The 27,738-nt window shown below is 35.6% G+C and overlaps 1 protein-coding gene across 1 annotated transcript in view; it reads left to right on the forward strand.

The window, feature by feature from the left end:
• TBCK (TBC1 domain containing kinase) overlaps positions 1-27,738 on the forward strand; it is a 272,075-nt gene that overhangs the window by 201,273 nt on the left and 43,064 nt on the right. The window contains exon 24 of the mRNA XM_049885573.1: positions 22,228-22,403. Coding sequence (XP_049741530.1) covers positions 22,228-22,403 — 176 coding nt within the window. The remainder of the gene's footprint in view (positions 1-22,227; positions 22,404-27,738) is intronic.

The following is a 27,738-nucleotide window of genomic DNA, read 5'->3' on the forward strand; positions in this document are numbered from 1 at the left end:
TTTCTCTCCCTTCACTTGCCCTTCCATGTCATTAAATGTAGCAGTTCTTTAGGGTTCTGTGAGGGTCTTCTTCATTTTTCACACAAGGCAAATATTGGTTAATCTTATATACTTGTATTATACAGTTACAGTGACTTCCAATTATTAGCTCAGATTTCTCTTCTCAGATCTAGGAGACTCATATTTAATGCCTACTCAACTTTCCACTTGGATGTTTCACAGGCAACTCTAATTCAGTATGTCCAAAGCTGAATTTATTATCTTTTTCCCTTAAAGTTGCTCCTCCCTCAGCATTCTCTCAGTAACCACCATGACCATTCCCCCATTTGTCCAACCAGAATCTTGGTTTTATCCTTGATTTCTGTCTCACCTTCCAAATTCAATCATAATTCCCTGTTCGTTAATCTGTCTGCTCTCCATTTCTGCTGTTATCATCTCAGTCAAGTTCGCCATGATCCCTTGCCTGCTGTCCTACAACACTTTCCTGACTGGTCTCCATGCATCCATTCTTGTTGCTTTCCAAACTGTTCCTCTAACTTCAGCTAACAATCATTTTTAACCAAATTCTTATCAAGACTCTTTACATTACCATTGTAATAAAATTAAAAATTCTTAGTTTAGCCTATAAGGCCCTGCATAATCTTCCCCTTGCCTACCTTGCCATCCTCTTCTGTCAGTATTCTTCCTCATGATATCCTGTATGTTAGCATAGAACTAGATTTCTCTCAGTTTTAGAAATACCTCATACGTGCTTCTGCCTTTGGAAAAAAAAAAAAAAAAAGTTGCCTTGAGTTGGTTCCATGTGTTTCAGTGTAGGATTGCATATAGAGTTTTCAATGGCTGTAACCTTTTGGAAGTAGATCACCAGGTCTTTCATTCGAGGCACCTCTGGGTAGATTTGAACCATCAACCCTTTGGTTAGTAGCCAAGTGCTTAACTCTTTGCACCACCCAACTGCCTTTAGGCCTCTGTATATGTTTTTGTTATTAAACTTTAAATTCTTGAAGAGTAACAACTGTATCTTATTCATTTTTATATTCCCCTTACTTAGCACAGTGCCTGACACATAGTAGCCTCTTAAAAACTAACATACTTTTGAAAATAAAATAACATACTTTCTTCCCTGCTAGTTTATGGATTAAAAAAAAAAAAAAAAAGTTGCCGTCGAGTCAATGTCGAGTCAATTCCAACTCATAGCAACCCTATAGGACAGAATAGAACTGCCCCATAGGGCTTCCAAGGTGTATTTGAACTCTTAACCACTAGGCCACCAGGGTTTCTGGTTTATGGATACATTGAGGAAAAAAACATTCTTATCTTTGGATTTCCAGGGACTAATAAAGTGCCTGAAAAAATAGTGTGGTCTTGATATATATTTACTTACTTGAAATGATTACTACAAATAAGGCCATACTAGTTAACCCTCAGCTGAACAAAGCATTCTCTTAATCACCCCCCCGCCAAAAAAAGCCACTGCCATTGAGTCGATTCCAACTCAGAGCGACCCTATAGACAGAGTAGAACTGTCCCATAGGGTTTCCAAGGAGGTAAATCTTTATGGGAGGAGACTGCCGCATCTTTCTCCCACAGGGCAGCTGGTGGGTTCCAACCATTGACTTTTTGGTTCGCAACCAAGTGCTTTAACCGCTGTGCCACCAGGACTCTTATAATTAATTGCCGATCCTTATTAATCAGGAATATTTACTACTACTTGTCTTAATTTTGGAGCCCTGGTGCCACAATGGTTAAGCGTTGGGCTGGTAACCAAAAAGTCAGCAGTTCGAATCCACCACCCACTCCTTAGAAACCATGGGGCAGTTCCACTCTGTCCTATAGGGTCACTATGAGTCACAATTGATGATGGCAAATAGGTTTGGTTATTTGTTTTGTTTTTTGTCTTGGTTTCTTTGGGCTACCATAACAAAATACTACAAAGCAGATGACTTATAAGAACAGAAATTTATTATCCTCATAATTCTGAAGGATTGAAGTCTGAAAAAAAGTTTTCAAAATTTTCTATACTTGTTGGAAATGCATATTCTAGGCTCCCCATAGACCCCAAATCTATTAAATCAATCTCTGATGGTTGGCTCCTAGAATTTTATGTTTTTACTGAGGTCTCTGGGAGAGTCTTATGTTCCTCAGTGTTTGAGAACAACTCCTTTAAGAAAAGTTTAAATTCTTAACGAGACATGTGCATACTGTTTTCTCATGAGTCGTATCTTTGCAGTTAAGCCCAAGTATCTATCCATCGGGAGGGAAAAAAACCTCAATGATAACACATTCATATTTATGGTTAAAGGGTTATTTTTTGCATTGATTCTTTTTGTATTTTTATACTAGTCTACTTGTTTTATAGTTATTTATGTCTAACCTTATTCCCCAAGTTAATTTGCCTTTCATGAACAAAAACCACAACTTCTTTCACTAATCAGCAATCTCAACGTGCTCACTCCCTGAGTCTCTCTCGTCTTTACTGCCAAGGGACGGCCCTCTTATAAATCTCCCTCTCAATGGTTCCCCCCTCTTCTTCTTCTTTTGTAAGAGCAGTCTACAACACTGGAATTTCAAAGGTCATTCCTGAGGAAATAAATTAGAGTGAGAAATTCAAGACTCAAAAATTTTATGTTCCCTACTAACACTTTATAAAGTTTTCTGTCTTGAAATCAGTAAAAGGTAACACTGTTAAATCAACTTAGAATGTATGCAATGATCCAAGTAGTAATTGCAGGGTCTTCATATGACTATGGGTGAATTTGAATATAAACACAGTTGTCATGTAGCATGGAAGCTGTCTTGCCTCCTGAAAACTTAAACATATGAACAATTTTACTTCAAGAGATGAAATGGAAAGAGGCAAGAGAAATGTTAGTGGGGGTTTAAGGAAAAATCAAGAGAAAAAAAAATTTTTTTTAATCTGTTATTTTCTCATCATTTTAAGGGAATTTTAACTATAGTTTACTCATTCAGCAGATATTTATTGAGTACCTACTACATGCCAGTTGATGATAATTTATAAAGGGGTTCACAATTACAAAGAAGTTTTCACAGTTTTCATTTCATAGCAATGTTGACTGCATCTTTTCTAAGTACCTTGTCAACTGAGGAAACCCTGGTGGTGTAGTGGTGAAGAGTTACGTCTGCTAACCAGAAGGTTGGCAGTTCCGATCCCCCAGGTGCTCCTTGGAAACCCTATAGGGCAGTTCTACTCTGTCCTATAGGGTCACCGACTCTACGGCAGTGGGTTTGGCTTTGGCTTGATTTTGCTAGTTGAGGATGCATGAGGGCAGGTGACTGGGAACACACCCTTCATTCACATAAAGGGTAGGAAGATCAGTGATTTCTTCCCTGCCTTCCCCCATTATAACTATGCTGTTTGTTTTCCACTTTCAAATGTTATTTAAAACAGAGCTCCTAAAGTCCAGGGTTAGCAAGATTTCTATCATTTTATATAAACTTCCTTTCCCACAATATATCAGTTCCAAATTTTGGTTGTAATTTAACTCAACAAACCAGAAAACTGTTTTGGAAGTTGGAAATTAATGCCTCAGAAGGGGCAAAAAAAAACATGTATTAGATTGTTTGGAAAGGTAAATGGAATGAAAAGCTATCTCAAATATTTTCTTGAATGAAGCAGAATATAAATAAATAAATGTAACAAAATAACTTAAGATTAGGTCTCTATTTCCAGGTCAAGGAACTCTGAATTAGTGATGTATATTTGTCAGTGGTAGGTGGCAGAATGGTTAAGCACTCAGCTGCTAACTGAAAGGTCGGTAGTTCAAGCCCACCAATCTCTCTGCAGGAGAAAAAACCTGGCAATCTGCTCCTGTAAAGATTACAGCCTAGGAAACCCTGTGGGGCAGTTCTACTCTGTCACATTGAGTTACTATGTGTCAGATTCAGCTCTGGCACACAACAACATCTATTTCTCTGTGACACTTCATATTTTTCTCATTTTTAAAATCTAATTATGGTTTCTACTACAGCAGTCTGAAGCTTGGAAAATTTACATGCTAACTTGTCACTAAATTTTTAAATATTTACTATTATTCTTTTCTGTGCAATTGTCTTCGGGAAATCGGAATTTGTAGTTGCATATTGAAGATGTTTTCTTAACAATCTTTTGAGTTTTCTTAGGGTAAGTCATCAAATTATTAAAATGCCTCTTTCTGAGTGTAGAGATTTCAGTCTACCCAACTATCTCCTGAATGGAGTCCTGCCTTGTAAGTGTAGAAATTGAAATAAGGGGCAAAAAGTGCCTAGAGCCATCTTAGAATTAAGTAATGACAGAATGAGCACAAGGAGACTTCTGCTGTATACGGTACTGAAGAAGTGTGTGTGTGTGTGTGTCTGGGGAACGGAGAGGAAAAGAAAGAGATGTTTTGAAGTTGTGGGTAGGGGAGTGTTAGGGTTAAAGTTCTTGATTGGAAACACAAAAGAGAAAATAAATAAATTATTGTTACATTTGGTAAAAATAACATGATAAAATAGGGTGGGATACCCTGTTTAAGATTGATCCAAGCTAGCAGATTAAATGATCTGAGACCACATATATCCCTATAGACATCAGGCTGATGTTTTGACACAACATTAACATATCCAAGTTGCAAGTTGCAAGGAAGGCTAGGCTGGTGACAGTTTTTATTCCTTTACAGCTTGATATAACAGTATTGATATGAGACAGCTCTAGTAACAATGTTTTTTCCACCAGAAGTTTATAGAATATGTTTTCTTCATAAAGAGTGATGGGCAGAGATAGCATAATTCCAACTAGCTAATGAATATCTGGAGTCCTGCACTGAGATCTTCCTTATACAACCTCTAAGTTCCAGGGACCTCATTTCATGTATCACTGACATTCCTTGACATTTAAAGAGAAATAGATTCTGGCAAAATTCTACAGAAAGATTAGTGACAGCAGCCACCACAGTTGTTACATACAGGATTCTGAGTCTAATGATGTTCACAGTTCCCGTGTATAAAAGTCCTACTTATTCCTGCTCTTCTTCCATGATATCCTATAACATATGCAAAATAAATAAAAAGCCATGTGTATGAGATTCAAGAATTCTAAATAGACCTACTACTAAAAATTCAATTGTTGACCTGCTTTGTACCTGTGCTGGCACAGAACGTAACAAAGAAGGATGTGTAATGAAAAAAGAAAAGGCAACTTTTGTCTGCAGCATTCTCACACCTGCTAGAGAATAGTTGCTAAAGGTTAATCGTTTGTTTCCCAAACCCAAAGTGAGCAATTTAGAAGACCAGCTAAGCTAACATTATTCCAAGATGCATCTGTCTGAGTCACAGATTGTTGCTCAGCAATCCTACAGAAATCAAGTAAAATAAACACAAGTCCTGACAGACTTCATTTACTTAATAGATTTTAAACTTTTATATAAAATTTTGTATTAAATGTATACTGCTGGAATTGGTTTAAGATTTAAAGTATGTTTTCTTGCGTAAAGTAAGTACTTTCCTATGATGCTAAATATCCCTTTTTGATAAACTGGATTCCTCTATGTATTTGTGTCAACTTGTGTGTCCTTTTTTCAAGTTACATTTATCTGTTTCTGTTTATTTCTTTCCTGCTATCAAAAAGTTATTAAAATTATCATTATGATTATGCCATCACTTAGCACTGTTTCTGTATGAATTGTGGAATTGGCTTGTCTTTTTCCTCCTGCTCCTGAAAAAAAAAAATCATTTTGGTATTTATATTGTGATTAAATTAAATTTAGAAATAAATAGGAAAAAATAACATTTAATACTGATTTTTCCCCCCCAAAACAGTGTTTGTCTTTCTATTTGAAGTTCCTTTGTAGCATTTTTAAGTTTTCTTCCATATTTCTTGTTAGGATTGTTGTTGTGTACTGTCAAGCTGAGTCTAACTCATATTTTAACCTTTTGTTGCTATTTATTGGGATTTTTATCTTACCGTTTTTTCTCATTGGTATGCGGAAAGATTGTAAATTTTATAAGCAGTTTGGTGTAGTGATTAAAAACACATAAGTAGCCTCATGTGTTTGAATCCCAACCCTGCCTTATCAGCTGTGTGACCTTGAGCAGTCACTTGATCATTCTGTGCCTATTTCCTTCTCCTAAAAATGGAGATAATAATATATACTTCATAGGGTAGTGGAAGGATTAAATGAAAATTAATTAATATACATAGCAACTGCTGGCACAAATTAAGCTCTATGTAAGCTTTCACTATTATAAGTCTTTGCTATCATCAGTCATCATCATCATCATTTGTCAGCTATAGATAGTCCCCAACTTGTGATAGAGTTCAATCCTGATGACTCTGTTGTAAGTCAGCTCTGGCATAAGTCAAATACTTCATTTTTTGTTTGTTTTTGTTATTATCAGTATCTGCAAACATTACATATAAACTTACAAATGTATTTTAACACATAAAAAATACACAAATCATAAAAATTTACTCTGGTAATGGAAAAGAGTTGGACAAAGTTGGTTTTTGGTCAGTCACGGTAATAACTCCCTCTGTGGAAGGGTTTGGATTGTTCAGATTACGCCTGGGGATGGGGGTGGTGTTTCTAGTCAGAAAATTAGAGTTCTCTGTATGGTCCTTTTCTTTTTTTTTCTTCATATATTTCATGGTAACACTTCACTGCTTCCCAAATCTTTCTATTGATTTAAGCAAAGCAATCAGCATTTGGGTCCAGCTTTCTATCCCTTACGACTCTTGACACTGACACCAACTTCACTGTAGGCCAGGCCGTGGTCTGCTATATGGCAGTGTTTTGAACAGTAAATCATAAAATTGAACATCTGCAAGTGAACATATGAAAATGATAACACCAACAAATTATGCACTGCAACATTGTATGTAGAACATATTACTAACTATAAAATGTACCAAAAAACAGTCTTAAGTACAGTTTGTCATAACATGAATAGGTTGTAAGTCGGGGACTACCTGTACGTTATTGTTCTGTCTTGTTATTTGTAATAGTTATTAAGTGAACTCAGATTGTCCTGCTACATATCGTCTGCAAATTATAATTTTGCCTCCTTTCCAATTTATACCTCTTATATCTTTCTGTTATTTAAATGTTTTACCTATTTCCCAGAACAATGGTAAATAACAGTGGTAATGGTGGACATCTTTATCTTACTCTTAGATTTAATGGAAGTGTTTATAGTGTTTCACTATCTTTTGGCTTGAGAGATAAATTGTAACATTTTAATAAAGTATCATGCTTTCTGATTTCCTAAGAGTTTTACAAATGCCCTTTAGCATGTAGTTCCAATATCTAGTAGGAAGTAAAGATAAGCCATGATTATTGATTACCAAGCTTTGTCTTTCTATTGTGTTTCAGTTGTCTCTGGCCAGCTTTAAACCTAGCCCTGTCCCCATCTCCCTTTATGTAAACGGTATCAGTCCTATCACAAACTGACAAACTTTTAGTTTAAATCAGTTTACAGTTCCTGATAACCACTGAGTGGAATTATTGCAAAAATCCATAGGATGGGCAAGCCTGTGATTTTTTTATAGGGAGTTAGACAAAAAATTGGGTAGACTTCAGGGGCACTGAAACCTTACTGAAAATTGGGGCAGCCAAAGTTAAAGAATAAGTTTCTGTTAAAATTTAAAACACCGAGAAATTCTTTGTATCCTAATTGGTTGAAAAGAAGATAATTATTTCTAGTACTAGTTAATAAGTAATTTAAAATTACCTTTTTTGAGGAACTGGTACCAGCTGTGGCTTTATGTACACATTTGTCATTTGTTGGTTGATGCTAAATTACATGTGGTATTATAGCTATCATTTGTAGTATTTTACCATTTCAATTAAAGTAGTCCCATGTGTTTTAACTAGCAAATTTATCATCATATTTTGAAATAGAATAGCTATTCTAATTTATTTCTAGAAATACAGTCACGCACCACATAACGTCCTTTCAGGCAACATCAAACCAAGTCTGACCACGTATACGTCCATGGTCAAACACCAGTGTAAACAGAGCTAGTCAAACATGTAAAAGCCTGAGAAGTAAGAATGATAGGTGGAGATTCATGATTTTTTTTTTCAGATATGCACTTTCAAATGCTGCTGAAATGTCAAGTAATATGAAAAAAAAAAAAGTATCTTCCATGTACTAACATGGTGCCCATGCACATCTTGGCATTTGCTGTTTTCTAGTCTCTCTTTTACTGTGTAAATGACCCCTGAGAAGATGAAGAGTTGGGATTTAGAGAATAGGTGAAGAAACGCCTAAGGCAGGAGGAATCGCATCTCTTTAAGTGTAACTGGAGGAAACTTATGCAGTTGTTGATTTCATGGCTTCTGTTTACTCCGAGAAGTGTAAGAAAGTTGCAAATGGAACATTTGAGGGGAGTAAAGGTTTGAAATTTCCTTTGAGAAATTTGCAGCAGCAAAAGGCAAAGAAGAAGTATCAGTTTGGAAGTGAAACAAAAGGTTATTAAACAACACAAAGGTGGAAAATCATTGAATGGTATTGCCTGAGATTCAGACATGGTCTTAGAACGTCCAAATCACATAATGTCCTATTTCACAGAACATATTGTGAATGTTAAGCGATGCATGACTGTACTTGTAAATATATTCAAGTGACTCTAGCAGTGTGGCTGGAGATGCCAAAGCATACTTTTTTTAAAATCATTTTGTTTTCAAACAGAGTCTGTAACTGTTGAAAGATATCAGTACATTTTATACCCACCATAACATTTTAAAGATTAATTGACTTCAAGAAATATTGCTAGTAATCCTTTATCAAACATTTTCTTTCGTGTCTTAGATTACTTTTTCATTGCATTTTAAGCTATATTATGCCAATAGTGTGATATAAAACGTTTATTTTTTAATTTAATTTTAGAATATATCTAAATTAAATATTGTAGTAATTTATCTGTTGCATTAAACCAAAAAACCAAACCCATTGCTGTCAAGCCAGTTCCAGCTCATAGCGGCCCTATAGGACAGAGTAGAATTGCTCTGTAGGGTTTCCAAGGAGCAGCTGGTGGATTCAAACTGCCAACGTTTTGGTTAACAGCTCTTAACCACTGTGCCACCAGAGCTCCATCTATTGCCTTATAACTGGTAATTTTAAAAGGTAATTGCAGATTTTTGTATCTAAAATAAATTTTTAGATTTTTTTAATAAAAATTTAATGTTTGTTCATGTCCAATTTGTGTTTCAGAGTCTAAAACTGTAGTGAGATCATAAGTGAATTGACAAATTAGTTCAACCTGAAAGAATTTTATTTTCTGTGAGAAAATATGGAAAAATGGCATCTTAGTTATCTAGTGCTGCTATAACAGAAACACCACAGTTTAGGAGGCTAGAAGTCTGAATTCAGGCGCCGGCGCCTGTGGAAGGCTCTCTTTTTGTCTGCTCTGGGAGAAGGCTCTTATCTCTTTTCAGCTTCTATTCCTAGGTTCCTTGGTGATCATGTAGCATCCCCTCAGTTTGTGCTTACCTGCTTGCTTAATCTGCTCTTTTATGTCTCAAAAGACATTAATTTAAAACACATCCTACACTAATACTGCCTCATTAACATAACAGAGAAAACCTGTTCTCTAATGGGATTGAAACCACAGGTATATTGCTCTCAAGTCCATTCCCACTGATAGCAACCCTACAGGACAGAGTAGAAATGCCCTATAGAATTTCCAAGGAGCGCCTGATAGATTCCAACTGCTGACCTTTGATTAGCAGCCGTAGCTGCTATCTTTTCACCATTTTTATTCAATCTGTGAGTTGAGAAATAATCCAAGAAACTGGACTATATGAAGAAGAACGTGGCATCAAGATTAGAATAAGACTTATTAACAATCTGCAATATGCAGATGACACAATCTTCCTTACTGAAAGGAAGGAGAACTTGAAGCACTTACTGATGAAGTTCAAAGACTATAGACCTCAGTATGGATTACACCTCAACATAAAACAAAAATCCTCACAACAGGACCCATAAGCAGCATCATGATAAACTGAGAAAAGATTAAAATTGTCAAGGATTATATTTTGGATCCACAACCAACACCCGTGGAAGCAGCAGTCGAGAAATCAAAAGATGTATTGAATTGGGCAAACCTGCTACAAAAGGTCTCTTTAAAGTGTTGAAAAGCAAAGATGTCACCTTGAAGACTAAGATGCACCTGACTCAAGCCATGGTGTTTTCAATCGCCTGACATGCATGGGAATGCTGGATAATGAATAAGGAAGACCAAAGAAGAATTGACGCCTTGGAATTATTGTGTTGGTGAAAAATATTAACTATACCGTGGACTGCCAAAAGAACAAACAAACCTGTCTTGGAAGTAGTACAGCCATAATATTCCCTAGAAGCAAGGTTGGCGAGACTTTGTCTCCTAGACTTTGGATGTGTTATCACAAGGGATCAGTCCCTGGAGAAGGACATCATGCTTGGTAAAGTAGAGGGTTGGTGAAAAAGAGGAAGACACTCAACGAAATGGATTGACACAATGCCTGCAACTATGGGCTGAAACATAGCAACCACTGTAAGGATGGTGCCTGACTGGGCAGTATTTCATTCCGTTTTATGTACTTAGACTAATTTAAATTGTGTGAATATTTCCCAGCCACTTATCTTTGAAATTCAAAAGTTTTCATTGATCTAAATTTATGTAAACATCTCATGCTTTATAAACCATAAATACTTTACTAAACCTCACACTTAGAATCATTCTTGAATCTCTTTAGAACCTTCTCGATGCCCTTAAGTATTAAATACAGGTGATTAACCTTTGTCCCAAAAGGAAAACAAGAGTTTTAGCACCTGTTGCCAGTTGAAAACCAATCACAAGTAAGGTCATAGAATTCTAAAGCTAGAAAAAACAGGATATCATCTAGTTCTGCGCCTTCACTTTACACATCAGAAATCTAAGGCCGAGAGAGATGAAGTGTCTCCAAAGTGATATTGTGTGTCAAAGGGAAAATTACAGAAATTTAGCTTACACACAATTTTGCAGGAGCACATCTGTGAAAATTTAGCGTAAAATCCCTAATCACGGAAAAAAATAATTTTTTCTCTACTCTTCTTTGTGTTTCATATTCATGCACATTATCTCTCTTCTATTTGAGGAAAAAAATATTCTCTCTAGTGTGAGAACTGTATTATGCAGCTCCCAGAGCGTGACGGTTTTATTTCAAACTCCATTTCCGATGCTATATTTCTAAATCTTCCGTCCTATTTCCTCTAAATATAAGAGAAGGAAACGAAAACACCAAAATGCCACTAAAACAACTTATTCTTTAAATATATGAATAAAAATATCTATTTTGTAAATAGATAAAGTTTTTTAAGGTAGCTTTCCTTTGTTTAAATTCCTTTGAGAATGATGGTTAATGGCTGCCTGTGCCATTTGCAAAAACTCGTTCCTTTAAGTTGGTGTTGCCTTCCCAGCCAAAATGTGACCTCTCTGAGGTTGAGATAGTATTTTCTCTCTCTCAAAATGGCTAACTCAGGATAGTTCATTCAATATTTGTTAATTGATTCAAAACTTATTGTATTAAGACTTTTTTACCATGAAATTCAAGCTGCTTGATTTGGGATCAGTTTTCTAATAGCAAAGCAACAACTCATATAAATGTCTGCAGTCAAACAAACATTTTTACAACTCTTGTACTAAACAATCCTCACAGTAACTCTGTGAGATAAATAGGGCAAGCAATATTATTATTACTTTACAGCTTAGGAAATTAAGATATGAAAAGGTAGGTCCCTCTACCCCCTCTCCCAAGACTGCTGTCTCTCACTACTTCTTATCAGCTCAGATTAATAAATCTTCTGCCTAAGCAGACAATCTACTACAAAACAGAATGTTACTCGTCCCTTCTTACAGGTATGATAGTCTTGGGCAATCCCCTCATTTGCCTTGTGAGGGGGAATTTGAGTGGCCAGAAACACTCACTATTCTATGGGATGGGAAGGGAGGTACGTCTTACCTCAAACACTGTACTCTCCACAAAGTTAATCTTCCCATCTCTAAAACTTCTTATATAGGCTGAGAGGAAAGGGAATGTTGAGGTGATAGTTGGAAGTAGTAGGGTCATTTCTGTTTTCGATTAGGCTAGGAGAGATGTTTGACTTCCTTCATTGGTGGCTTCTGTTTTTGGTAGCGTATTAGAGCCTCTTTGTCTCAATTTAGGAAACCCTGGTGGCGTAGCAGTTAAGTGCCAGGCGCTCCTTGGAAACTCTGTGGGGCAGTTCTACTCTGTCTAGGGTCGCTATGAGTCGGAGTCGACTCGACAGCAGCGGGTTTGGTTTGGTTTTTTTTTTTTGGTCTCAACTTAGGGACAACAGGAAATGTCTCCTCAGCTTCCTGTTACACATGCATTCATTTTTAGCCCTATGGGCAGAACCCTATTATACCTGCTATTAAAAAACCAAACCTGTTGCTGTCGACTTGGTTCCAACTCATAGAGACCGTGCTATAGGAGACACGGAAGAAATATAAGGAATTTAAGTTGTGGATATACCTATCTTCCTGTGATCATTGGCATATTTGTATTGATCCTATCATTCTCTCTCCCAGAGGCATCACATGTTACACAGAAAAGTCTTTGAGTTTTGCTTATACAAGTTGTCCTCAAGAAAAAGAGTACTTTCATTGTGTTAAAACATACATTATTTAATACATGCCCCCTGAAAGAGCCCTGATAACAAGTATTTATTCACTTGGCTGCTAACCAAAAGTTGTTGACTATGTGAACCCACCAGCCACTCCACAGGAGAAAGATGTGACAGTCTGCTTCTGTTACGGTTACAGCCTTGGAAACCCTGTGTTTTCTTATTGTTAGGTGCTGTTGAGTCTGATTAGTACTACCATTAGTCAGGTTTTCCTTGTTACTTGGAATATTCCCTCCATTACTTCCCTTGCTATTTAGCAAAAGGTTAAATGACGGAAGTATTTTCTAGCTAGAAGCTTCAGTGCATCCGCGGGGAAGAAAGACTGGATATCTTCCTACCTTCATCCTTGTGCTATGCCAAGAACAAGATAAGTCAGGTCTCTAAAGTCCTTGTGGCGTTGTTGTTAGGTGCCCTTAAGTTGATTCTAACTTACAGCAACCCTATGTACAACAGAACGCAACACTGCCTGGTCCTGTGCCATATTCTCAATTGTTATGCTTGAGCCACTGTGTCAGTTCATTTCGTTGAGGGTCTTCGTATTTTTTGCTGACCCTGTACTTTAACAAGCATGATGCCCTTCTCCAGGGACTTGTCCCTCCTAATAACATGTCCAAAGTATGTAAGATATAGTCTTGCCTTCCTTGCTTCTAAGGAGCATTCTGACTGTACTTCTTCCAAGACAGATTTGTTCATTCTTCTGGCAGTCCATGGTGTAGTCAATATTCTTCACCAACACCATAATTCAAAGGCATCAGTTCTTCTTTGGTCTTCCTTATTCATTGTCCTGCTTTTGCATGCATAGGAGGCAACTGAAAATACCATAGCTTGGGTCAGGTGCACCTTAGTCTTCAAAGTGACATCTTTGCTTTGTAACACTTGAAAGAGACCTTATGCAGCAGATTGGCCTAATGCAATACATCTTTTGATTTCTTGACTGCTGCTTCAACAGGCATTGATTCGGGGTCCAAGTAAAATGAAACCCTTGACAACTTTAATCTTTTCTCCGTTTATCTCCATGATGTTGCTTATTGGTCCAGTTGCGAGGATTTTTGTTTTCTTAATGTAAAGGTGTAATCCACACTGAAGGTTACAGCCTTTGAACTTCATCAGTAAGTGCATCAAGTCTTCCAGGATTTTAGCAAGCAAGGTAGTGTCATCTGCATATCTCAGGTTGTTAATGAGTCTTCCTCCAATCCTGATGCCTCATTCTTCTTCGTATAGTCCAGCTTCTCAAATTCTTTGCTTAGCATTCAAATTGAGTAAATACGGTGAAAGGATACAACCCTGACACACATCTTTCCTGATTTTAAACCTTTCGGTATCTCCTTGTTCTGTTCTAATGACTGCCTCTTGGTCTATATACAGGTTCCTTATGGGCACAATTAAAATTCTCACAGTGTTATCCATAATTTGTTATGTCCGCACAGTGAAGTGTATTTGCATAGTCAATAAAACACAGATAGACATCTTTCTGGTATTCTCCGCTTTCAGCCAAGACCTGTCTGACATCAGCAATAATATCCTTCATTCTTCTCCTCTTCTGTAGCCAGCTTGAATTTCTGACAATTCCCTGTCAATGTGTTGCACAACTGTTTTTGAATCACCTTCAGTATAATTTTACTTGCGTGTGATATTAATGATATTTTTCAATAATTTCCACATTTCATTGGATCACCTTTCTTTGGAATAGGCACATATATGGATCTTTTCCAGCCAGTTGGCCAGATAGCTGTCTTCCAAATTTCTTGGCCTAGACGAGTGAGTGCTTTAAGCATTGCATCCATTTGTTGAAACATCTCAATTGGTATTTCATCAATTCCTAGAGCCTTGTTTTTCGCCAATGCCTTCAGTGCAGTTGGACTTCTTCGTTCAGCACCGTTGGTTCTTGATCATATGCTACCTCCTGAGATGGTTGAATGTCGATCAGTTCTTTTTAGTACAGTGACTCTATGTATTCCTTCCATCTTCTTTTGATTCTTCCTGTGTCATTCACTTTTTGCCCATAGAATTCTTCAATATTGCAACTGGAGGTTTGAATTTTTTCTTCAGTTCTTTCAGCTTAAGAAATGCCAAGCATGTTCTTCCCTTTTGGTTTTCTAACTCCAGGTCTTTGCAAATTTCATTGTAATAATTTACTTTGTCTTCTTGAGTCACCCTTTGAAATCTTCTGTACATCTCTCTTCATTATTTCTTCTGTATGCTTTAGCTATTCTATATTCAAGAGCAAGTTTCAGAGTTTCTTCTGATATCCGTTTTGTTTTTTTGTTTGTTTTTCCTGACTTTTTAATGACCTTTTGCTTTCTTCATGTATGGTGTCCTTGATGTTATCCCACAACTCATCTGATCATTGGTCGTTAGTGTTCAATGTGAGATGATTTCTAAATTCAGGTAGGATATATTCACGGTTGTACTTTGGCTCTCGTGAAATTGTTTTAATTTTCTTCAGTTTTTTATGAAACTAATGGAAACCCGTGGGGCAGTTCTACTCTGACCTATAGGGTCACCTTGAGTCAGAATCAACTTGATGGCAGTAGATCTGGTGTTATTTATTCTCTGCCTCATAAACATGCCTGGGTTTGATTGTCATACTTTCTTGCTTATATATCTGCCTTTCTTTTAAAATATTACCTTTGGTATTCCACTTGGTTGTAATTATTCAGTGAAATTTAAATCTTTTAAAAAAGTTATTGTTTATTCTCAAAATTCAGATAGGTGTCTATACATAGTGTATACAACGTATACCATTATGTGTTGCCTTATTTTAACTGTTCTTGAATTATGAAGTAGGTATTTAATAAATAAAACTTTGCTATGACAGCAAAAATACTTTAAACTAACTCAAAGAACCGGTACTATAGACATTCTGAGGTCATCCTGACTTTGAATAAAACCTTCAAGAAACTATCCAATCTATCATATATATCTCTGAAAGAAGCACTATTGGCCTCATTTATACCCAGTTACTGTAAATATATTTTTGAAGCCTTAATTTCCAAAAAGCCTTAGAAGCTGAATTTTTATATTCAAATATTTTATTTCTCTCTCTGTTCTCTGTCTCCCTCACACACACACAAAATAGCATATATATGAAAACTGCTTCCTTTTGTAAGGAAGAGCATTCGTTACTTTGTTTTTAACTTTCTAATATACGTTATAAGTATGATCACAATTAAGTTGTTTCTGAATGCAGGATCAAAATGTATTATTCTTAAAGGAAACTAAATTGTTGATAATAAAAATATCAGCCATTTAGGCAATTATCTAAGTAATTTTCACTATATTATGTTAAACTAGGAAAAATATTTCTTACAGTTATTTAGTGATGATAATGTAATTTACATTTTTGTTGGAAAAGTATATTAAATAGTCTTTCATGTAGTAAACAGGCCTTTTTCTCTGGGTTCTTCATGCATTTTATGAGGAGAGATGAATAAACAACAGTTTATTCAAATATTTCTTAATAAAAAGGCAGAATAGTCTTTACCAACGAAACATTCTACTGACGTCAGACATTTTTATTTAATTGTCTTTTTATTATGTTTGTTTGCCTCCATTCCAACCATGAATATGTGAAATCATCCCCCACCTGTTGACCTTTTTATCATTTTATGTGAATTTAATAATAATATTGATTTTATTAATTTTCTTTATCTAACATCTCTACATGCTTTACAATGCCAGATCTGATGACATTCATCTGCTTATGGTGAATATGGTCATGAGTTATCATTTGTAAGGCCTTTTTATATTGCATTTAATATTTTGATAAGAATTGTCTTCAGAAGGATTAGATTTATAGTTATGGAATGTTTAAGAAGGTTACGTAATATTGCTGGTTGAAGACGAATTTCATGTTTTTATATATTTTTTAGCTTACGTTTAATGAAGAAAGCTAGGAAAATTCAGAAAAAAAAGCTTTAATAGGGAAAGGTCAAATTAATTCCATTAAGTCAAAAATAACCACTTTTACAGTTTCAATTTTTCATATATATATAAATACATATGTATGTGTGTGTGTATATATATATATATCACCAAAATAGTATTATAATGAATTTATGATTTTACAGGATTTTTCCCCTATATAGGCCTATATTTTTCAAATCTATTAATATAGCATTGTACATAGTATTATAGTATTATTTTTAAATATTTCTAAATGCTTATATTCTTTCTCTTTTATCTATAATTAAAAATAAAGAAAAGGAATGTAAGAACATGTTTATATTTCTCATTTTTTATCACACACACTCCATAGAAAGACTTTCTGCCTTTATTGGTTTTCCACAAAATATCAACTTATATTTGTCTATTTTTTCCTTCATTAATTATTATTACTAAATTATTTTGTATGCTTTCCCAAGGATAGTTTGTTTTTGTTTTTTTTAACCTTCTTTATATTTTCCTAACACCTTTCAAATAATTAAAGTACTTTTTGCAAGGTTTATGTAGTAGCAAATCATCTTCAGTTGTTAAATTGAAGAAAATAAAGATGATTGTAAAAAATTGTTGAGACAAATGTAGATTTCAGTGGCTTTTATTAATCATCAGAGTACCCAGAGGTAGAGGAAATCTGATGATTTGCCTTCCCTAAATTTGTCTGATAATATAGACTTAAGAAGAGATACTGCTTTGTAGATTTAGTTAATATTTTTTTAATTCACTCATCCACTTATCAAATAGCTACTGGGTTGCTTTGTGCTGGACTTTGTGCTAGTTTTTAGAGATACAACTATGAAAAGGTATGGAACCTGCATTCAGGAAGATTGTAGATCAAGTGGAAAAAGTCAGCCTATCACAAATACAATAATTACTGTGATGGGGTTATGTACATGTTGTTTGGGGAATATATACATATCCCACAACAAAAAAGTAGAGGATTTGAAAATATTATTACGTTTATTTAAATTCAAGAAATGTTTTAATATTTTCTATGTGTCAGATAACTTAGTTCTGGGGAAGACATAGGTGTAAAAGTCATTTTTCTCATCCTTGAGGAGCCTTCAGTCTAGTGGGAAAGGAATAATCCCATTGTAATAAAGATTGTACCAGATACATGTGGGAGTACAGAAGAGAAACTGACCAAGTATTTTCAGAAGTTAACAAGAAGGGCTTTTCTTCACAACGGAACTAATGTTAAGGCTAAGACTTGAAAAGTGAGTAGGGATTTAATAGATGGACAAGGTATTATATTTTAAGTAGAGGGAACAACATGTGCAAAGGCACAGTGGCATGCAAAGGCATGTCTTAGTTTTCTAGTGCTGCTGTAACAGAAATAACACAAGTAGATAGCTTTAACAAACAAAAATTTATTATCTCACAATCTAGGAGGCTAGAAGACCAAATTCAGGGTACTAGCCCCAGGGGAAGGCTTTCTCTCTCTGTCGGTTCTGGGAGAAGGACCTTGTCATCAATCTTCCTCTGGCCTAGGAGCTTCTTGGTGCAGAACCCTGGGTCCAAAGGACGTGCTCCACTCCTGGTGCTTTTTCTTGGTGGCAAGAGGGCCCTCTCCTCTCTGCTCACTTCTCTTTTGTGTCTCAAAAGAGATTGACTCAAGATGCAACCTAATCCTGTAGGTTGAGTCCTGCCTCATTAACATCATAGAGGTTAGGATTTACAGCACACAGGATAATCACATCAGATCACAAAATGGTGGACAACCACACAATATTCGGAATCATGGCTTAGTCAAGTTAACACACATTTTGGGGGACACAATTCAATCCATAACAAGGCAAGTTATCTGCTAATGACAAAGCATAAGGTACAAGGTGGTGACAGGTGAGAAAACAGGAAATGAGAATATTGTGAATATTTTTTCAGACCTTGCTATGTTTCACACACCATTGTAATGGATTTCACACACTATTGTAAATATTGTATAAAAACCTTATTGCCTTCAAGTCGATTCTGACTCATAACAACCCTATAGGACAGAGTAGAACTGCCTGATAGGGTTTCCAAGGAACAGCTGGTGGATTCGAACTGACAACCTTTTGGTTAGCAGCCATAGCTCACCGTAGCTCTTAATCACTGCACCACCAGGGCTCCAAATACTATATATATATATATATTTATTTATTTATTTATTTATTTATATGGAAACCCTGGTGGCATAGTGGTTAAGTCAGCAGTTCAAATCCACCAGGCTCTCCTTGGAAACTATGGGGCAGTTCTACCCTGTCCTATAGGGTCTCTATGAGTCGGAATCAACTTGACGGCACTGGGTATGTGTTTATATATATATATATATATATATATATATATATATATATATATAATTTTTTTTTTTAATCCTTGCAATAACCCAGTAGAGTTCAGGTAACTCTTCTTTATAGTTATTTAGGAGCTTTGGTTGTTGGTCCCATTTTATAGATAAAGAAAAGTAGGCAGAGAAGTTAAATACTGATAAGTGATGTAGCCAAGATTTGAATCCAGGTCATCTGACTCCAAGGCCTCTGGTCCTCTGTCTTTTATAGGCCGGAATCAATTCATGAAGTGTTTTATATGCATTAGTATGGATTTAGTTTTACTCTATCAACGTCTAAAAGTCATTGAGGTGCTTTTAATTATAAGAGTTACATGATGATGTTTTTACTTTGATTTTTAACTCAAGTAGCATTTCGAAGATAAAGTACAAGGATGAAGAGGGGAAGCAGGGAAGAATGGGAATAGAGAGACAAGCAGTTTCTATAGCCCATGTAAAAGCTGATGAAGCCCTGAGAAAGGGCAGTAAATCAGGGAACAGATTCAAGAGATACTTTGGTGGAACTTTGGGATATGTTGGATGCATATGGGGAAGTAAGGAACAAAGAAGAATCTAGGATGATTTCCAGATTTCTGTCTTGGATAACTAGGTTGATGTTAGTACCAGAATCCATGACAGAAAATATGAGAAGAGTATCCTGGCCACCACCTATGTATTCTCATAGCTAAAATATCTTTATAGTTATTTAGGAGCTTTGGTTTCTGGTTAGATATAAAATAAGCGTATATAGGCATATTCTCATTAAAAGTCTGCCATTTCAGTATCATAAAAATGTCATTCTCTCATAACTTAATGGACACAGCAAAATGCCTGTCTCATTATCAGGTTTTGATTTTGCTTGTCTGGTTATAGGGTCGCTATGAGTCGGAGTTGACTCGACAGCACTGGGTTTGGTTTTGGGGTTTTTTTGGTTGGATTTATCACTAATACATCCAGATAGCCATTTCAGAGGGCCCACACTACCTCAAAGATTATTTTTGTTAGTAGTGCTGCTAAGTAAATTCTGACTCTAAGTTGGCAATAGAATATGAATTAAAAAAAAAAAAAGAGTTCTGAGACAAATTGGTTTCTGATTTTTGGACATCCTTAGCTTAAGAATGGATTGTATATCCAGACTCTTGGACAGAAATGATAAATTAATAGGAATTTCCAGAGTTGTTCTATAGAAATCCTAAATTCTTGTCCATTCTCCATAAATAAAGAAGTTCCAAGAATTTGAAAACCCAGTCACACAAGAAAAATGCCAATGTCTATGATACTAAATAAGACAGAAGTTGTACAGAGCAGGTTTTATTTTAGGCCACTAAATGCAGATTATACAATGAGTAGTAAAACAGCTTGTAAAACTATCCAATAAAAGAAAAACTAGACTTTGTATTTTTAATATTACAAGTATTTTCTTCATAACACAAATTAATATCATTTTTCCCAAACTTAATTTACTATTTGCAGAAGAAATTGCATGCACCATATTAAAGTTCTTTACTGAAACACACTCAAAAAGTTTGAAATATTGTATTTGTCACTGATTCCTCTCCATTTTTTTTCTATTTCATGTGGAAATGCTCTTTCCATTGAAAAATTCTTCATATGTGATACATTTGATTAGAACCAATGCCAAGGTTAAATCTTTCTTTAAAACAGTCAGTTCTTCATAGAGAACACTTTGGACAAATCCTCTTTTTCATCAGCCAGCGCACTCCTTTCACTAACATATAACCTCAGTTTGAAATGCCACATCCTTACAGTCTTCATTAAATGACTAAAAGCAGAACTAGGGTAATCAGAACTTCTTTTATCTTCATAAATTTACAACTTCATGTGAAGGCTGGGATAAATACCTATAGAGATTGCAATCTAATGAAAAAGGAGATGGAAGCATTGATTGTGTTGCTTGCTGGTTTTAAAGCTCTTTAAATCTTTCTGAACCACTTTTAATTTCACAATGTTTAAGTAGCTTTAATTGCTAATATTAAAATATTAAAAATTCTAATGCCTATTTTTTATTATGAGCCATAACTCGCAAAGCCTAGTGATTTCCATTTCTATTTAAAAGTTAATGGACTGAGAAGAACAAGTGCTCTACCAATAAAGAATGTAGGGCAGAGTCAGGGAAACCCAAGGAATGAGAGCTGACATCAAACCGTAATTGAAAAAAAAATTTTTTTTTCCTGCCTAGAAATTCTAAATTAAAAGTCGACAATGGAATTGAGAAAAGGAGTAAATGAGATAATAGTTAGATTCAATTTTGAAAACTTATTAACAATATAAACAAATTTTTCTTTTGAATCCTGATATTTTTAATCAAGTGAATATTGGAAGTTCTTAAATTTTCAAATTATGTCCAATAAATTTTTAAAGAAATGTCTACTGCTCAATAGTCGAAGTCAACTGTAAGGCAACTGGTTTAGTGCTCAATAAATTTTTGTTGAATTGAGTTGTATTACATCGCCTTTTATGGAGAGAGGGATCCTTCTCCCTGCTAAATAACCCAGAGAATAATTACAAATAGCTCTCAATCTAAATTAGTGTATTGATTTGATATTCTGGAGCCTGATTTTACCTCTTTCACGAAATATGATAGCAATTTGATTTACTATCTAAGAAAGCACCATGATGCTCTTTATTCATCTCTTAGAATCTAATTTCCGCTCACCCATCCATATATAACATAAAGTGTGTTGAAACCAAACCCATTGCCCTTGAGTCGATTCCGACTTGTAGCAACCCTGTTGGACAGAGTAGAACTGCCCTGTAGGGTTTCCAAGGCTGTAAATCTTCATAGAAGCAGACTGCCACATCTTTCTCCCATGGAGTGGCTGGTGGATTCGAACCGCTGACCTTTCAGTTAGCAGCAGAGCGCTTTAAGCACTGTGCCAATAGGGATCCTCTATCTAAATTATGTTATAAAAGTCCAATACATATATTACAACCAGTTTCCTTAATTAATATGTATATCGACTTACAAAGGGAGCCCTGGTGGTACAGCGGTTCAACATTCAGCTGCTAACCAAAAGGTCATCAGTCCGAATCCACCAGCCACTCTTTGGAAACCCAGCGGGGCACTTCTACTCTGTCCTATAGAGTTGCTATGAGTTGGAATCAACTGCAATGGATTTTATTGAGTTACTGTGCAATTTCTCATATTTCTCAATTTGACTCCTAAAATGAGATCTGGTTTTCTTTTTTCCTTCCTTTTCTCCCATATGCTGTATTGATTGGTATCAAGAGTCTAAAGATATTCTATACTGACTATAGTTTGTCTCTCTTCAGTAATCTCAGTATTCGTGCTTTTCTGTTATGTTTTTCAGTCAAGGGAATCCATTTCATTAAATGACCTAAAGTCAGAAGTTTCACCCCGGATTTCAGCAGAGGACCTGATTGACTTGTGTGAGCTCACAGTGACAGGCCATTTCAAAACACCCACCAAGAAAACAAAGTCTGGTAAACCAAAGCTCCTGGTGGTTGACATCCGGAGTAGTGAAGAGTATCCTTTACGCATGCTGTTTTAAAAGGACAGTACTAACTTATTTATATTGTTTCCTTTTCCATTTAAAGGATATGTGGTAAAAAATAGTGGGCATTGCTGGGATTCCTAGGAGTTTAAATAGCTAAATGACTCTCAACCTGGATGCCAGAATAGATTTTCATGAGGCTTCTTTTCATAAGATAACATTACATACCAGAGACCTTAAAATGTTTTCTAAACAACACTGGAATATTGGGATATTATCTTGGTATTTGTATTTCATTGGTGTATATTGCTGTTCTTGAAGGCATTTGAATCTTTCCTGCTATAGATAGAAATGTTGGCAAAGATGAAGAGTAAATATATTCCTGATCTACCTCATAGCCAGATCTCAATATTGAACATTTGCTATGGAGAACACGTTAAAGTATTTTTTCACTAAGATTTTTATTGTTCAGCTGACTATACTTTCAGTGATTTTGTTTGGCATTAACGTATGAATAGTTACAAAATAGTATCAGTTCAACCTTTCTCCTTGTTTTCATTATCTGTCAGATTCTTATAAAACATGCCTTGATTCTTTTATACTCTAGAATCTAGCTAAATGGATTTCAAACTTTTTTTTAAGAGAGCAGCCCCCTTTTTAAATAAAATTTTTCTTTAGCCAATGTATAAAATCAAATGAAGAATTTTATTATGATTAATTTCTTTCATAAGTTTACATTTATAGCATCACTATCGTTGTTGCTAGTTGCTGTCGTGACAATCCTATGTGCATTGGAACAAAACGCTGCCGAGTCCTGTGCCATCTCCATAATTGGTTGTAGATCGGACCATTGTAATCCGTAGGGTTTTCATTGACTGATTTTCAGGTAGATTGCCAGGCCTTTCTTCCTAGTCTGTCATAGTCTGACAGCTCTGCTAATACCTGTTTAGCATCATAGTAACGTACAAGCCTCCAGTGACAGACAGGTGCTAGCTGCTTATGAGATGCATTGTCTGGGAACAAAACCCAGTTCTCCCATATGGAAGGTGAGATGAGACCTGCCACTGAACCCGCACTGCCCCCAAGTACTAACATAAAAGCTTTCAATTAGGGTTAGTAGGTTGATGGCTTTTTATATACTAATATTGCCATGTAGTAAATTTTCATGTACATATTTTTACTGTCCTTTTTGGAAATATAATTTTAAAATTCAAACCATACATTTACAGAACTCGTAAAACAATCCATGGAGTCTTAAGATGCTAAGAATACAATTTGAGATCCGACCATTTCAAATGTTATATCCCCATCTGGAGAGAGTCTCAATGTCTCTGGTTGTTAGGACTTCAGGTATACTGGAAGTTCCTTAGCAGGGTGGGTGAGTGGACTCCCAAAAGAAGCAGTAATTCCAGTTGACTTGTCATGGACCTCTAGAAGTTTATCTGATCTGTTATTTCAAGGGTTTAAAATACTTTTAGGGTTTTTACCTTTTTAGTTTATGCTTCTTTTGATTGAGTTTTGATCATAGTCATTCTGTCATAAAACCATCAGAAATACTGATTTCTGTGTCCTATTTTGATTTTAAAGACTTACTAAAATAACTAAAATAGTTTATGTACACATGCCACTCCTCTGATGTTTATTTTCAGATAATTTAATTATTTGAAATTTTAAAAACACACACAAAATGAGAGTATCATTTAATCCAAGGTTTTCCAAGCCTCATAAAATCCAAAACCAAATCCATTGCCATTAAGTCGATTCCAACTCATGGTGACCCTATGGGACAGATTAGAGCTGACCCCTAGGTTTCCGAGGCTGTAATCTTTATGGAATCAGACTGCCACAACTTTCTCCTATGGACGGGCTGGTAGGTTCGAACCACCAACCTTTCATTTAGCAGCTGAGCACTTTAACTACTGCACCACCAGGGCCCCTTTCCAAACTTCGAAGTCTGATTTTCATTGATACTCTATTTCCTACAGGGTGAATACAAACAGAACAGCAGAAATTAAACCAGCTAGCCTGAACATTGTTCCCTGATGAGTATGGGTGAGTCACTAGAAGTAGGAGTGACTCTATGTCATCCTACAGTACTTAGTCCAGAGTTAAAGCTAGGCAGAGACCTGGCATGTTTGTTTTACTAAAATTATAGGTTAGAGGGAGTGAAGCAACATTTTTTCATATCATTTTAGTGTGAGGGTTGGTCCAAGGGAATGAAGAGAGGAAAATGAAGTCACCCCTCTTTTATACCCTTCCTAAAGGGCCTAACTTGTAAAAAAATTTTAAATCCCTTTGAAATCTTGCCTTAACCAAGATATTGTTAAAGTTATGCTCTTGACATAAGACTTTTTACTATCCTGTTGAAAATGCAAATGTACTTGGCAACAATAATATACTATGCCTTACCAGTTATTTGGAAACCCTGGTGGCATAGCGGTTAAGTGCTATGGCTGCTAACCAAGAGGTCGACAGTTCAAATCCACCAGGCTGTCCTTGGAAACTCTATGGGGCAGTTCTACTCTGTCCTATAGGGTTGCTATGCGTCGGAATCGACTCAACAGCAGTGGGTTTGGTTTAGTTTTTTACCAATTATTTTAGAACAAGGGACACTCAGATTTAAGTAAATCAACTTCTAATAATGCTATCATTGAGCCCTTACGTTATTCCAAGCATGCTGCTATTCCTATGATGTAGACACAGTTACTCTCTGTATTTTACTGATGACGAAGTTGGGAAATGTTAAGTAACTTCCCTCAGGCTGTAACTAGCAACTGGTAGAGCCAAGCTCATGCTCCTAAGCCTTATGCTATTTGGCAGGTCTATGGTAGTGGTATATTTGGTCTCTGCCTAGGGCTTTTAATAATAAACACTACTGAGACAAATAAATTAACATAAATTAAGGACTGAATAAGACATATTATTGATTCCTCGAATTCTATGTACTCATTCAGATGTTATACACATTCTTTCAAATCTTACAAATTCAGCTGTTAACCTTCAGTTCCCGTATGCATTGGAGACCTAACCCCAAATACCACCTGAACAAATCTACCTGTGGTTGTCTTTCCTTTTTTTTTTGTATCTTAACACACACCTACAGAATCAAGAAAAGTAAACTATTTTAAATTCTGGAAAGCAACTTTGAAGACATGTTAGAAAGTTCCTTTCCTATTGTAATAGCTTAGTTTATGTGACTTAAGTCATTCAAAATTCTGTTTTTTCCCCCCTTTTTTCCCTGGAACTACTAAGATGGTGATATTTTAAAACTTAAATGAAAACCTATTAAAAATCTCTCTCTTCAATTTATTATCCTCATAATATTTTTAAGTAATCATCTTTTCGAGTAACTCTTTATTCTTACTAAGGTAAATCTCTGTAATTAAACTCTAGGATTTATTGGACTTTGCCAATCTCTTTGCTCAGAAATGACTAAACAATACTAATGCATTCTTGAAATAATTTATTTCTCCCTTGCAACAAAATTTAGTCCTATGCAGTAGGGGAAATAAGAAACTCTGTATCACTTTCTCCTTCTCCAAAAAATTTAAGTTCTTATTGAAACATTGCTTATAATATTTTCCAATTCATTTGTAATGTCCCTGTATCTTTTTTATCCTCTATTTTGCTTTTTATAGATCACTTAATTGGGACAACTTTGGTTGACATAGCTCTTGTATCTCCCTACAAGTGAAAATTTTATTTTCCTAAATTATGCCTTCAGGAGCTTAAATGTCTAAGATTAGGCTTCGTTCCATCTTTTTTACCTCTCTCTGTAGATAACTTAATGGTCGTTTATAAAAGGGAAGGAGAGTGTCTTACCTATAGGAAAGTAAACTGTTGTCTACTGACAATTTAAGGAACAGCCTTATGATCTCCCAGAACCCTCCCATGTCTGATGCCTGAAATTCTGCTGTTAAAGTTTCAGACCATTAGACTGAAACATGATGTTTATATTCCCAGTTGACATATAAATACCCCACAAGGTTTAATGTTTGACTTCACTGTCAGTTATTGTGATTATAGTGAGAGAAAGTACACTAGAGGACCAGTGCTCTGAGGGAGCATGAACTTTATGCTAACTTCACAATAAAAACATAATCACAGAACTTTACAATAAGAAGGAGCCCTAGAGATGATCTAGTCTAACCCCTTAGTATTAGAGCTAAAGACTCAAGGACACTACATAGCGTGTTCAAGTTTTTGTTGAAATCATGTCTTAATTTTGTTTGTTTTTAATAAGAAACAAGAAATATTACTCAGAGTAAAAGTTCAAGTCAGAGATGTTTGTTCTTCAATATACTGCAGACATTTCGTAGCAAATAATAATTCCAGTGATTAAGAGGCAATCGATAATATTTCTCATGTGGTGGCATAAATTTCATATGTAATGTTAATAGCTTCAAAGGTAATATACTAGCTAAACTGTTGTTTTCTTCATTATTTCTAAATATTTAGGATTTTTAATTTCCTGGAGTTTATATTGAGTGGTCTTAGCCATGTAAATTCATTCCAACTTATGTTATCTGTAGACACAAATACTTTGAAGAAATATTATTCTCATTTGCGTGAAGTAACGGCTGGATTTTTGCAGTTTTATTTGTAAACTCTTGCCTTTTGCTTTTTTAAACATCACATGTTAAAGGACAGACAACCTCGGACATAAATTTTTTAATTTTTAAATTTGAAAACACATAAACTCTCATTTTTATTATTTTGCCATGTTTTTCATCTTCAGTGAATACTAGTATTGTCCTTGTCTCTGTGTCATGAGGAATTAGTTTCCTAGACCTTCTTCAAAGTAATATAGAGATACTTGTAGTCAGAGCAGGATAAATAATGATAAACAGGCTTATTAAGATTTTGTCATCCCATTCAGGCCTAGGGGCATACCACCTGAAATAAAATTTCTACCATATCTGAATGAACCTTGTATAATGTGCTAGTACATGGCAGTCACTACTGAGGAATTTCTCCACTGTCTGGATTGGTCTTAGTTGCAAGAGATACATTAGCTGTTGAAGAGCTCCTATTTGCTCTGAGACCCAGCTCCTAGGGTGCCATACAGGCTTATTCAATCAGCAAGTCATTCAACCTGCTGGAGGATCTGCTTTGCCAGGCAATGAGGATACAGAGTTAAAGTCATGGTCTTGTGGCTGAGACATATATGTTAAATAGATAATTACAATACAGTGTGAAATGATCTATGTCTGAGGCATACCCAGAATGCCATGGGAATATAAAGAATGGACACCTAAACGAGGTGATGCCTGAGGTAGATTTTGAAAGACAAGTTGGATTTAGACCGGCAAAGAAGAAAGGAGAGGGAGGACGTTTCAAACTGAAGAAAACACTTCATGGAGCACA

The sequence above is a fragment of the Elephas maximus genome, chromosome 5 (assembly GCF_024166365.1).
Source record: "Elephas maximus indicus isolate mEleMax1 chromosome 5, mEleMax1 primary haplotype, whole genome shotgun sequence".
Lineage (NCBI taxonomy): Eukaryota > Metazoa > Chordata > Mammalia > Proboscidea > Elephantidae > Elephas > Elephas maximus.